We start from the raw sequence: 13341 nt of genomic DNA on the forward strand, positions 1-13341 counted from the left end.
ATAAACAGTCTGGAATTATGATGAAGTATTCCATTTTCCCCAACCAATCCTTTGGAATTTAGAAGTATTACTTTGAAGAAAAAATGATATTAATCTGTTTTCTTTTAATTTTGGGGTGTTCCACTCTCATATCCATGAGGAGAATGTATTCTGGATTACAGTAAATATAAAGCTGAAAATGAATGCCTGATTTATTTCATTTGTGAAGCTTATGTTCGTGAGGACTTTCTCATGTGCTACGATTCCAAAATGTTCACTTTACTTTCTCATTGTCTTTCCTGCACTGCTTGCTAGTGGACTGCAATATTTCCCAATGATGTAGCAACAGAACACCAATCCCTTGTATTCACAAAAAGAATGATGGCTTTGGGAGTATCATGTATCACATATCTACGTGGGATATTTCCGGAAGATGCCTATAGAACTCGATACTTGGAAGGTAAACCAATCTATTTTGACATGTAGTACAGCTTTCTTGGAGAGGTCACACCAAAACCTAGTCATGATTATACAGTCACTGCTTTATTTTACTTTAAATAACTAAACTTACAGTATATTTACATATATTGGACATGCTGACCTATACATTAAAAAGAAATTAGATAGTTTCTTGCTGGCAAACCAGAGGTTTATTTTCTAACTAATTCTATAGCACTGAATTAGTTTAACTTATCAGCAGCTTTATTTTTTTTTAGAAAAGATATATTGTTCAAATTCCACAAGTTGCCCATAGACCCTCCTCTCCTTAGTGGATCAGTTGCAACACAAACAAAATGCTGGATGAACTCAGCAGGCCAGGCAGCATCTATGGGGGGAGAAAAAGTACAGTCAGTGTTTCGGACCTAAATGTCGATTATACTTTTTCCCATAGATACTGCCTGGCTTGCTGAGTTCCTCCAGCACTTTGTGTGTGTTGCTCAGATTTCCAGCATCTGCAGATTTTCTCTTGTTTGTTATTGGATCAGGATCCTACTTTATTTGCAGCATAGTCAGGGGAACAGACAGGAGATTCTATGAGCCTGATAGAGATACCCTCATGGTGTGTTGCCTCCCAGGTGCCAGGGTACGGGATGTCTCAGATTGGGTCCAGAATATTCTGAAGGGAGAGGGCGAGCAGCCAGTTGTCTTGGTACATGCTGGTACCAATGACGTAGATAGGAAAAGGGATTTCCTGAAGAGAGATTTCCGGGAGTTAGGAAGGAAGCTGAGAAGCAGGACCTCCAGGGTAGTAATCTCGGGATTGCTACCTGTGCCACGTGCTAGCGAGGGCAAGAATAGCAGGATCAGGCAGATGAATGTGTGGCTTAGAGACTGGTGCAGGGGGCAGGGCTTCAGATTCTTGGATCATTGGGATCTCTTCTGGGGGAAGTATGACCTGTTCAAAATGGACGGGTTACACTTGAACCTGAAGGGGACCAATATCCTGGCAGGAAGGTTTAATAGAGTTGTTAGGGAGGTTTTAAACTAATTTGGCAGGGGGGATGGGAACCGAAATGATAGAACGGAGGAAGGGGAAAACAGAAATAAATTTAAGATAGTGAGCTGTAAAGATGTCAGGAAAGACAGGCAGGTGATGGGGCAAGTTTGCAGCCATTGGGATGAGTTGCAGTGCAATCAAAGCAAACAGTACCAAATACTGGTCTTAAGGTGCTAAACTTAAATGCACGCAGCATAAGGAATAAGGTGGATGATCTTGTTGTACAGCTACAGATTGGCAGGTATGATATTGTAGCCATCACTGAGACGTGGCTAAAGGATGCATATCTCTGGGAGCTGAATGTCCAAGGATACACAGTGTATCGGAAGAATAGGCAGTTAGGCAGAGGGGGTGGCGTGGCTTTATTGGTAAGAAATGATATCAAATCATTAGAAAGAAGTGACATTGGATCTGGAGGTGCAGAATCTTTATGGGTTGAGCTAAGAAATTGCAGGGGTAAAAGGACCCTGATGGCAGTTACATACAGGCCTCCAAACAGCTGCAGTGATGTGGACTACAAATTACAACAGGAAATAGAAAAGGCTTGTCAGAAGGGCAGTGTTATGATAATTGTGGGGGATTTTAACATGCGAGTGGATTGGGAAAATCAGGTCGGCACTGGATCTCAAGAAAGAATTTGTAGAATGTCTGCAAGATGGCTTTTTAGAACAGCTTGTTGTTGAGCCCACTAGGGGATCGGCTGTGCTGGATTGGGTACTGTGTAATGAACCAGAGGTGATTAGAGAGATTGAGGTGAAGAAACCCTTAGGAGGCAGTGATCATAACATGACTGAGTTCACTGTGAAATTTGAGAAACAGAAGCCAAAATCCGATGTGTCAGTATTTCAGTGGAGTAAAGGAAATTACAGTGCCATGAGAGAGGAACTGGCCAAAGCCAACTGGAAAGGGACACTAGCGAGAAGGACAGCAGAGCAGCAGTGGCTGGAGTTTATGCGAGAAGTGAGGAAGGTGCAAGACAGATATATTCCAAAAAAGAAGAGATTTTCGAATGGAAAAAGGATGCAACCGTGGCTGACGAGAAGTCAAAGCCAAAGTTAAAGCAAACAAGGAAGCAAAAATTAGTGGGAAGACAGAGGATTGGGAAGTTTTTAAAAGCTTACAAAAGGAAACTAAGAAGGTCATTAAGAGGGAAAAGATGAACTATGAAAGGAAGCTAGCAAATAATATCAAAGAGGATACTAAAAGCTTTTTCAAGTATATAAAGAGTAAAAGACAGGTGAGAGTAGATAGAAGACCGATAAAAAATGATGCTGGAGAAATTGTAATGGGAGATAAGGGGATGGCGGAGGAACTAAACGAGTATTTTGCATCAGTCTTCACTGAGGAAGACATCAGCAGTATAGTGGACACTCAAGGGTGTCAGGGAAGAGAAGTGTGTGCAGTCACAATCATGACAGAGAAAGTACTCAAGAAACTGAATAGTCTAAGGGTAGATAAATCTCCCGGACCAGATGGAATGCACCCTCGTGTTTTGAAGGAACTAGCTGTGGAGATTACGGAGGCGTTAGAAATGAGCGAGCACTGTGAGGGTCATGTTCTTTGACTTCTCCAGTGCGTTCAACACCATCCACCCTGCTCTGCTGGGGGAGAAGCTGACAGCGATGCAGGTGGATGCTTTCCTGGTGTCATGGATTCTTGATTACCTGACTGGCAGACCACAGTACGTGTGCTTGCAACACTGTGTGTCCGACAGAGTGATCAGCAGCACTGGGGCTCCACAGGGGACTGCCTTGTCTCCCTTTCTCTTCACCATTTACACCTCGGACTTCAACTACTGCACGGAGTCTTGTCATCTTCAGAAGTTTTTGGATGACTCTGCCATAGTTGGATGCATCAGCAAGGGCGATGAGGCTGAGTACAGGGCTACGGTAGGAAACTTTGTCACATGGTGTGAGCAGAATTATCTGCAGCTTAATGTGAAAAAGAATAAGGAGCTGGTGGTAGACCTGGGGAGAGCTAAGGCACCGGTGACCCCTGTTTCCATCCAGGGGGTCAGTGTGGACATGGTGGAGGATTACAAATACCTGGGATACGAATTGACAATAAACTGGACTGGTCAAAGAACACTGAGGCTGTCTGCAAGAAGGGTCAGAGCCGTCTCTATTTCCTGAGAAGACTGAGGTCCTTTAACATCTGCCGGACGATGCTGAGGATGTTCTACGAGTCTGTGGTGGCCAGTGCTATCATGTTTGCTGTTGTGTGCTGGGGCAGCAAGCTGAGGGTAGTAGACACCAACAGAATCAACAAACTCAATCGTAAGGCCAGTGATGTTGTGGGGATGGAACTGGACTCTCTAACGGTGGTGTGTGAAAAGAGGATGTTGTCCAAGTTGCATGCCATCTTGGACAATGTCTCCCATCCACTACATAATATACTGGTTGGGCACAGGAATACATTCAGCCAGAGACTCATTCCACCGAGATGCAACACAGTGCGTCATAGGAAGTCATTCCTGCCTGTGGCCATCAAACTTTATAACTCCTCCCTTGGAGGGTCAGACACACTGAGCCAATAGGCTGGTCCTGGACTTATTTCCGGGCATAATTTACATATTACTATTTAATTATTTATGCTTATATTACTATTTAGTTATTTATGGTGCAACTGTAATAAAAACCAATTTCCCCCGGGATCAATAAAGTATGACTATGACTATGACTACTTTCAAAAGTCGATAGGTTCTGGCATGGTTCCGGAGGATTGGAAGATTGCAAATGTCACTCCACTATTTAAGAAGGGGGCAAGGAAGCAAAAAGGAAATTATAGACCTGTTAGCTTGACATCAGTGGTTGGGAAGTTGTTGGAGTCGATTGTCAAGGATGAGATTACGGAATACTTGGAGGCATATGACAAGATGGGCAGAACTCAGCATGGTTTCCTTAAAGGAAAATCCTGCCTGACAAACCTATTACAATTTTTTGAGGAAAGACAAGGGAGATGCAGTGGATGTTGTATATTTGGATTTTCAGAAGGCCTTTGACAAGGTGCCACACATGAGGCTGCTTAACAAGATAAGAGCCCATTAAATTATGGGAAAGTTACATACGTGGATAGGGCATTGGCTAATTGGCAGGAAACGGAGTGTGGGAATAAAGGGATCCTATTCTGGCTGGCTGCCGATTACCAGTGGTGTTCCACAGGGTCCATTCCTTCCTTCACTATCAACTCTGCTCTTAAACGCATCTCCCCCATTTCACGTACATCTGCTCTCACTCCATCCTCCCGCCACCCCACTAGGAATAGGGTTCCCCTGGTCCTCACCACCCCACCAGCTTCCGGGTCCAACATATTATTCTCCGTAACTTCCGCCACCTCCAACGGGATCCCACCACTAAGCACATCTTTCCCTCCCCCCCCCCCCTGCATTCCACAGGGATCGCTCCCTACACAACTCCCTTGTCCATTCGTCCCCCCCATCCCTCCCCACTGATCTCCCTCCTGGCACTTATCCGTGTAAGCGGAACAAGTGCTACACATGCCCTTACACTTCCTCCCTTTCCACCATTCAGGGCCCCAAACAGTCCTTCCAGGTGAGGCAACACTTCACCTGTGAGTCGACTGGGGTGATATACTGCATCCAGTGCTCCCGATGTGGCCTTTTATATATTGGCGAGACCCGACGCAGACTGGGAGACCGCTTTGCTGAACGTCTACGCTCTGTCCGCCAGAGAAAGCAGGATCTCCCAGTGGCCACACATTTTAATTCCACATCCTATTCCCATTCTGACATGTCTATCCACGGCCTCCTCTACTGTAAAGATGAAGCCATACTCAGGTTGGAGGAACAACACCTTATATTCCGTCTGGGTAGCCTCCAACCTGATGGCATGAACATCGACTTCTCTAACTTCCACTAGGCCCCACCTCCCCCTCGTACCCCATCTGTTACTTATTTTTATGCACACATTCTTTCTCTCACTCTCCTTTTTCTCCCTCTGTCCCTCTGAATATACCTCTTGCCCATCCTCTGGGTCCCGCCCCCTTGTCTTTCTTCCTGGACCTCCTGTCCCATGATCCTCTCGTATCCCCTTTTGCCAATCACCTATCCAGCTCTTGGCTCCATCCCTCCCCCTCCTGTCTTCTCCTATCAATTTGGGTCTCCCCTTCCCCCTCCAACTTTCAAATCCCTTACTCACTCTTCCTTCAGTTAGTCCTGACGAAGGGTCTCGGCCTGAAACGTCGACTGCACCTCTTCCTACAGATGCTGCCTGGCCTGCTGCGTTCACCAGCAACTTTGATGTGTGTTGCTCAACAAAGGATACCTCATCTAGACTCCAGTTCCCAGACTAGCCAAAGTAGGCACAGAATTCATCTACATTGCTGAATCCCCAAAATACAGGCAGATATTGACAGAACAAATGCAGTATTATTTTTCACAGCTGCTTCTTTCCAAAAATGTTGGGCTGCAGTCCTTGGTTTCTGTGCACAAGGACAAATCCTCTACAGGGACTGTTGATCACCAATTTCTCCAGGTCCACTAAACACTTTTCTCTCTCTTCACCCATCATTGTTATATCCATTCAGTAAGTAGCAATATTTATGGACTGGGAAAGGTCTGCTTACGTAGTGTGCCTTTTAAAACCTTCGAGTGAGGATTGTAGCTGCTGAGCTAAACGTGGGTCACTGAGAGCATGAAACAAAAGCCAAACTATTGAAACTACCAAGCTGTTCTGTGAACCTCACAGCTCAAGTGTTTGATCCTTATGTGACCAGCATGCAATTTTAATGTTGGTGGGGAAGATTAATCTCAGGGTTGTATACTGCATACATACTTTGTTAATAAATATACTTTGAATCTTTGAATTAGTAGGTTTAACATTTCTAGGATTTGCAATTAATTTATTTTGACATTGTGAACAATTGGCTATTGTGAATGTGAATTACAGAGATTTATTTTTGAAATTATTCCAATGCCAGCATGTTAAAAAAAGTCATAATTTTTCTGTTTCATAATGTTGTTAGCATTTTCTTAAAACTTTAAAGTGATGATAAATGTAACCATAATTTTTCAGGCATGTGTGTAAAAATATTGCGTGAGGACAGTAGGTTTCCTGGAGCAAGCAAAGTAATAAAATGGTAAGTATGACATTTTTGAGTAATTGTACTGCAAGCAGAGTGATGATGTTCATAAAACAAAGTCTATATAAAATGTTAAGGGGACAGAACCTTTCACTGCAAGTTTTTCAAATTAAACCAGCATAGTATCTACAGGAAATGCATTGTGGAGTATCTCATGTATATCATGTTTCTGGGTGTAAATGTAGTTATCTTGTGTTGGTGGTTCAAGTGCAAAGTAGCTACACTGATGACATCCTCCTAATGGTTTGGCTCATCTCTTACTTTCGTATCTGCATGTTGTAATATGGAAGTTGGAAATAAGCCTGAGTACCTACCTAATAAGGGGAAGTACCTAACTTCCCATTTTACCATTAGTCTCAGCATTGTTCAGGACTGTAACATAAAAAAGGATCGAAAAGTAACCCAGGAAATTATAGGCTGGTAAGTTTAACGTCGGTAGTAGGTAAGTTATTGGAGGGAGTACTAAGAGACAGAATCTACAAGCATTTGGATAGACAGGGACTTATTAGGGAGAGTCAACATGGCTTTGTGCGTGGTAGGTCATGTTTGACCAATCTATTGGAGTTTTTCGACAAGGTTACCAGGAAAGTGGATGAAGGGAAGGCAGTGGATATTGTCTACATGGACTTCAGTAAGGCCTTTGACAAGGTCCCGCATGGGAAGTTAGTTAGGAAAATTCAGTTGCTTGGTATACATGGAGAAGTGGTAAATTGGATTAGACATTGGCTCGATGGTAGAAGCCAAAGAGTGGTAGTAGAGAATTGCTTCTCCGAGTGGAGGCCTGTGACTAGTGGTGTGCCACAGGGATCAGTGCTGGGTCCATTGTTATTTGTCATCTATATCAATGATCTGGATGATAATGTGGTAAATTGGATCAGTAAATGTGCTGATGATACAAAGATTGGAGGTGTAGTAGACAGTGAGGAAGGTTTTCAGAGCCTGCAGAGGGACTTGGACCAGCTGGAAAAATGGGCTGAAAAATGGCAGATGGCATTTAATACAGACAAGTGTGAGGTGTTGCACTTTGGAAGGACAAACCAAGGTAGAACATACAGGGTTAATGGTAAGGCACTGAGGAGTGCAGTAGAACAGAGGGATCTGGGAATACAGATACAAAATTCCCTAAAAGTGGTGTCACAGGTAGATAGGGTCGTAAAGAGAGCTTTTGGTACATTGGTCTTTATTAATCAAAGTATTGAGTATAAGAGCTGGAATGTTATGATGAGGTTGTATAAGGCATTGGTGAGGCCGAATCTGGAGTTCAGTTTTGGTCACCAAATTACAGGAAGGATATAAATAAGGTTGAAAGAGTACGGAGAAGGTTTACAAGGATGTTGCCGGGACTTGAGAAGCTCAGTTACAGAGGAAGGTTGAATAGGTTAGGACTTTATTCCCTGGAGCGTAGAAGAATGAGGGGAGATTTGATAGAGGTATATAAAATTATGATGGGTATAGACAGAGTGAATGCAAGCAGGCTTTTTCCACTGAGGCAAGGGGAGAAAAAAAACCAGAGGACATGGGTTAAGGGTGAGGGGGGAAAAGTTTAAAGGGAACATTAGGGGGGGTCTTCTTCACTCAGAGAGTGGTGGGAGTATGGAATAAGCTGCCAGATGAGGTGGTAAATGTGGGTTCTTTTTTAACATTTAAGAATAAATTGGACAGATACATGGATGGGAGGTGTATGGAGGGATATGGTCCGTGTGCAGGTCAGTGGGACTAGGCAGAAAATGGTTTGGCACAGCCAAGAAGGGCCAAAAGGCCTGTTTCTGTGCTGTAGTTTTTGTATGGTTTCTATAAACACCCTGATCTGAAGGTGTGGATGTACTTTGGATCTGGCAATTAGTTTTGTGCTAGATGTTTAGTGAACTTTTAATTAAAAAGTTAACTGCAAGTAAGTGGTTTGATTATTTTTCTTTGTTTTTAATTAATTATGAGTACTTTAAGGCACTTAAACAGATTCAGTAATTTTAATTTTAAAAAAGATTTAAATGTATTTATTGAAACAACTGGCAAGCAAACTTTCTGTATTTGTGGAACATTGACCTGATATATTCTTATCTTATTAATTTCCTCACCCACTATGCTGTATACAGATCTTTCAATGTTCTATTTTCCAGGATGCTGGGCTGTTTTGATGCTTTGGAGAAAAGATTTGTAAGTCCATTTGTGTCAAATAAAAGATTATCTTCTAATGTTCTTAATTATACTTTACAAGCTTGTGTATTCCAATTAATGTTTTGGTTTTGGAGAATAAAGCTATGATAAAGATATATACATTTTTATATGTACTTCAGATCGTAAAAGATAATTTTAAATCCTTGTATTTCCTTGCACATTAAGTATGCTGTCTTGTATTATTTACAAACTGTGTCCTTTTTATATCAATAGCTACGAACAATTATTCTTGGAGTAAGTACATTTTTAAAAATTTACATATTTATTTTTGGATGCAAGATTTTTGAAGTCAGGAATTTATGATTTCATAGATGTGTGATTTCATGACAGATTATTGAGCTTACAATAAAGATATTATACTCTTGTAATTCTTCAAAAGGCCACAATCATGAAAATGAACATTTTGTAAATGAAGTATGAATCGAAATGGTTGAAAATGTATAGGAGGATTGCTAATTATTGTAAAAACTAAAGATAGCTTAAACTTTCAAAACATTAATAAATCTTTCATCCGAGTTGGTGACCAAAACCCTCATCTCTCCTCTCAAATGGACTTAAAATTCCAATGATATTTTTTCAAAAGTGCAGTTCTGTTATTTTAGCCAACACCTACAGCTTAGATAAATCATTGGGTGTTGAGTACATTCTGGTTCCCTCATATACAGTATATTTATGTAAGATCGTGCCTGATTATCCCATGCTCAAACTTGCTGCTGCATTTCCCTACAAAAGAAAAATATGCTAATTAAAAATAAAAAACATTAGCTATAATGTGCTTTGAAACCAATGAGAAATTTTATATGCATGCAAGCTTTTAATTTCTTTATGAATGTGATAAGCTATCATTTTTTAACCAGAAATGTTAGGCTTTTATTCACAATAGTGCAAAATTTTAAATGGAGTGAAGGTTTTTAAACAAAAAAAGTACTTGCTTCAGACAAATAGTCCATATGTAAGAACAAATAGTCCACTTTCAGAATATTTATTCCATTGTGGCATTGTGTATGACCAATGTTTTCCTCTCAAAACTGCTCTGCATAAACCCACTAATACATGAATTAGGACTCGGCCACTTGGCATGTTTAACCTTTTAATAAGATCAGGCCGATCTGATTGTAACTTCATATTCATGTTCCCATCTTTTGAGAAAGGGTGATCCATTGCAATTTAGATTAGTTTTTCAGGTTTTGTATAAAGTCTTTTTTTTTACTTTCTCTATATACACCTTCCCCTTGAAGATATTGATTTCTTGTTTTGTTACCTACGTAGTCATTCTTAATGTGTGAAATGAAATTGAGCATGCTAATTTCTCTCTCTCACTTCTATTGAAAGCACTTCCAGTGGAGACTAATCCCTACTGACAGCCATGGGTAATAATCCCACCACACCTATCTCCCACAACATGTAAACCAAGACCATGGAGGCCTTTCTCAGTACCAATTCAAGGTCAAGTTTATTGTCATATGTACAAGTACTTGTATATATGGGTGGAATGAAAAACCTACTTGCAGCAGCATCATGGGCATGTAGCATCATATAAGCAGCATACACAAGAACAACATGAAGATCATACTTCACACCAAATGAGATCTTTAACTTCCAAGTGGGGCTGTGACCATGGTGGTCTGCATAAGAAAGCTGTTTGTTCAAAAACAAAGCTAAACTAGAGATTATCCATGAAGTACTGAATGTAACTTTAACCTCCTCACTCAACTACCACCCCACCACCACCAGAAAAAAAAAGGGTTTCGGTTATGTGGGATGTTAACATTTCAAAACTAAGCTTAACATACTTCAAATTCACAGCCATTCAGTTTGTTGTGAGGAGATAGTATAATAATTGAAAACTTGTCAAGTGGCTGCATACCTCCCTTTAAATAGGCTTTCCTTGAACCTTAATCTGCAGAGTTGGGCTTCTCTGGACATTTTGAGCAAAAACTTATACTACTTGTAGACCACAAAAACAAATATGTTTCTTCAGCCCAGGAAGCTATCCTGTAAATCTCCTCAGTTCTTCTTGCTGCCCCCAAACTCTTGTCACCACCAATTGCTCTACTGTATTCCCCCTCCCATACTTTTCCAACACCCATATACCTTGACCAAAGTTCTCACTCTTGGAACATTCTAGACCATACTGTACCTCTTAATTATCTTGTGCTCCCATCCATATCGCATCCTGTTCCCACTATACACATCCCAACCATGTATATGTTCTTACATCTGCTGCGTACTAGGTGGGGCAAAACTGAAAGTATGCAGAAAATATATTAAAATCACCAACAGGAAAAATCCAAAATCACCTTTCTTTTGAGTGTATTGTCAGAGTTAGCAGATTTGATTTTATTGAGTAGGCTCCATCACCCACACTCTTTTCAGAATCTCCACAGTTTAGAATCTACCTCGTATGGATCTAGAAAACAGAGTTGGCTGGCTGAGAATATTCTAGACCAAATCGGCAAGATCCTGCATGGAACCAGGACCACGGATATTATGACCAAATCATTTGAGCAATTGAGTAAAGGCTTTAATGTGAATCCACTGAAAAAAGCCTTTTGCAAAAACCAAACATGCTTCTAGCTTTGTTATCTATAAAAGTGATAAATATGAAATATATATGTATTTCCCTGAACTTCAGGAACATTCAGAAACTTTTGAAAATCAAAGTTAGTTCCTTTGAAGAAGAAAAAATGAAATTACCAAAAAAAACTTAATTAAAATATAATTGCAAAAATATTAAATTTAAATCATATGACTTTTTAATATTTCCTATTAACATTTGTAAAGATACTATGAAGTGAATGGGCTCATTGATCATGCACCAGATATAACCTTAAGAATGTAAGAAATGGAAGCAGAAGTAGGACATTTAATTCCCTCATCCTTGCTCCACTATTCAATAAAATTGTGACTTTTACTTCAATGCCCTTTCTTGCACCAACTCCATATCTCTTGATTCCTTTATATCTAGAAATCAATTGATCTCAGTACTGAAAATACTCTGTGATTTCCAAAGGTTCATTACACTCTAGGAGAAGAAACTGCTACTTATCTCTGTCCTGAAACATTAACTCCTGGCTCTTGACACTCCATCCTGATGCAATGTCAATTTTGCAGCCATCCTTCAGATTCTACAAGAATATCAGATGTTCTCCTTAATTTGTGACAATACAGTGCAGGCCAGGTCCACTTAACCTGTCCTCGTGTGATAAATCCCTTCCCCAGAAATCAATCTGGTGAATCCTTGTACTTCCTCTATTGCAAGTATATTTTTCCTTGGATAGGGGGACTAGTCCTGTACAAAATATTCTTGATCTATTTCACCAGAATTTCAGGAGCGAGATGTCTCTACCCCTGTACTCAAATCCTCTTGCAATAAAGATCAACATAATGTTTGTCTTAATTGCACACAAGAATTATGAGCAGATTCCATAGCATGAGAAATTACACCACATTAAGTTTCCAATAGTTATGAATCATACAGAACACAAACAGGTCCTGTAGCTCATGCATATGTTGAATATCTAGTGCTAATTTATAGCACTCTCACTTGGCAGTATTTGGCCCACATCGTACTATGCTTTCACAATTCAAATACTCATCCAGGTATTTTTTAAATGTTTTGAGGAATAAGGAAAAAAAAGTTTCTTACTACCTACCCTATCCATGCCTGCCATAATTCTGTATATCTCTATCAGGTTCTCCACAAACAGCCTTTGCTCCAAAGGAAATAAACCCAGCCACTTTTTCTTTTTAACTGAACCATCCCAAACAACTTCCTGGCAAATCTTTTCAGCATGCTCTCCAGTGCATCACATAGTGCGGCAACTTAAGTACACACAATATTCCAGCTGTGGCCTAACCATTGTGTTATGAAGTTGTATCAAGACATTCCTGTTTTATTCTCTAAACCCAAGCTAATGAAGGCAAGCATCCTATCCATCACCCTATCTATCTCTGCTGTCACTTTTAGGAATCCTTTGGACTTGTACACCAAGGTTGCTTTGTTCCTCAGTATATCCTGGTGCCCTACCATGGTTTCATAGTATATAATCTACCATACTTGATTCCACAAAATGTGTCACCTCATTCTTATTGGAGTCAAATTATATTTGCCATTGTCTTCCCAATTGATTGGCTGATCAATATCATTGCAGTCAAAGACAAAACTATGAACATTGGAAGTAATGAAACTGGAATCAGTTAACAAACTTGGAACTTCCATCCTTGCTTATTTCTGGTGGATAAGTGTGATTGTCAGGAGTTACCAATAATGGTTGACCAGCACTTGAGCTCTTTCAGGGAGAATGATCATTTGCGTAAGGAGTAGAGAGATTTACACTTTGGCTTATGTCACTACGTTCTGGAGAGAGGGAGGTGAATTATAAAATAGGAGAGTCTGTGCTAGTTCAGTAGGGAAAAAATGCTTGCATGCTGAATGAAAATGAGTATGTTATAAATATTGTAAATTTGATATTTTTATAGGTTCATAGAGATCCGGAGGATCCAAATGTAAGGATTTATACCCAGTAAAATATTTATGTAATACAATTTTATAAATATGAATGAAATTTGCCTATACCTCAACTTAA

At 40.3% G+C, this 13341-nt stretch overlaps 1 protein-coding gene across 1 annotated transcript in view; it reads left to right on the plus strand.

The window, feature by feature from the left end:
• Positions 1–331: 331 nt before the first annotated feature.
• zte38 (zebrafish testis-expressed 38) overlaps positions 332–13341 on the plus strand; it is a 30758-nt gene continuing 17748 nt past the window's right edge. The window contains exons 1-5 of the mRNA XM_072274646.1: positions 332–439; positions 6511–6574; positions 8695–8731; positions 8966–8986; positions 13235–13261. Of these exons, the coding sequence (XP_072130747.1) occupies positions 358–439; positions 6511–6574; positions 8695–8731; positions 8966–8986; positions 13235–13261 (231 nt within the window). The 5' untranslated portion in view covers positions 332–357. The remainder of the gene's footprint in view (positions 440–6510; positions 6575–8694; positions 8732–8965; positions 8987–13234; positions 13262–13341) is intronic.

This window comes from Mobula birostris, chromosome 12, assembly GCF_030028105.1.
Source record: "Mobula birostris isolate sMobBir1 chromosome 12, sMobBir1.hap1, whole genome shotgun sequence".
NCBI lineage: Eukaryota > Metazoa > Chordata > Chondrichthyes > Myliobatiformes > Myliobatidae > Mobula > Mobula birostris.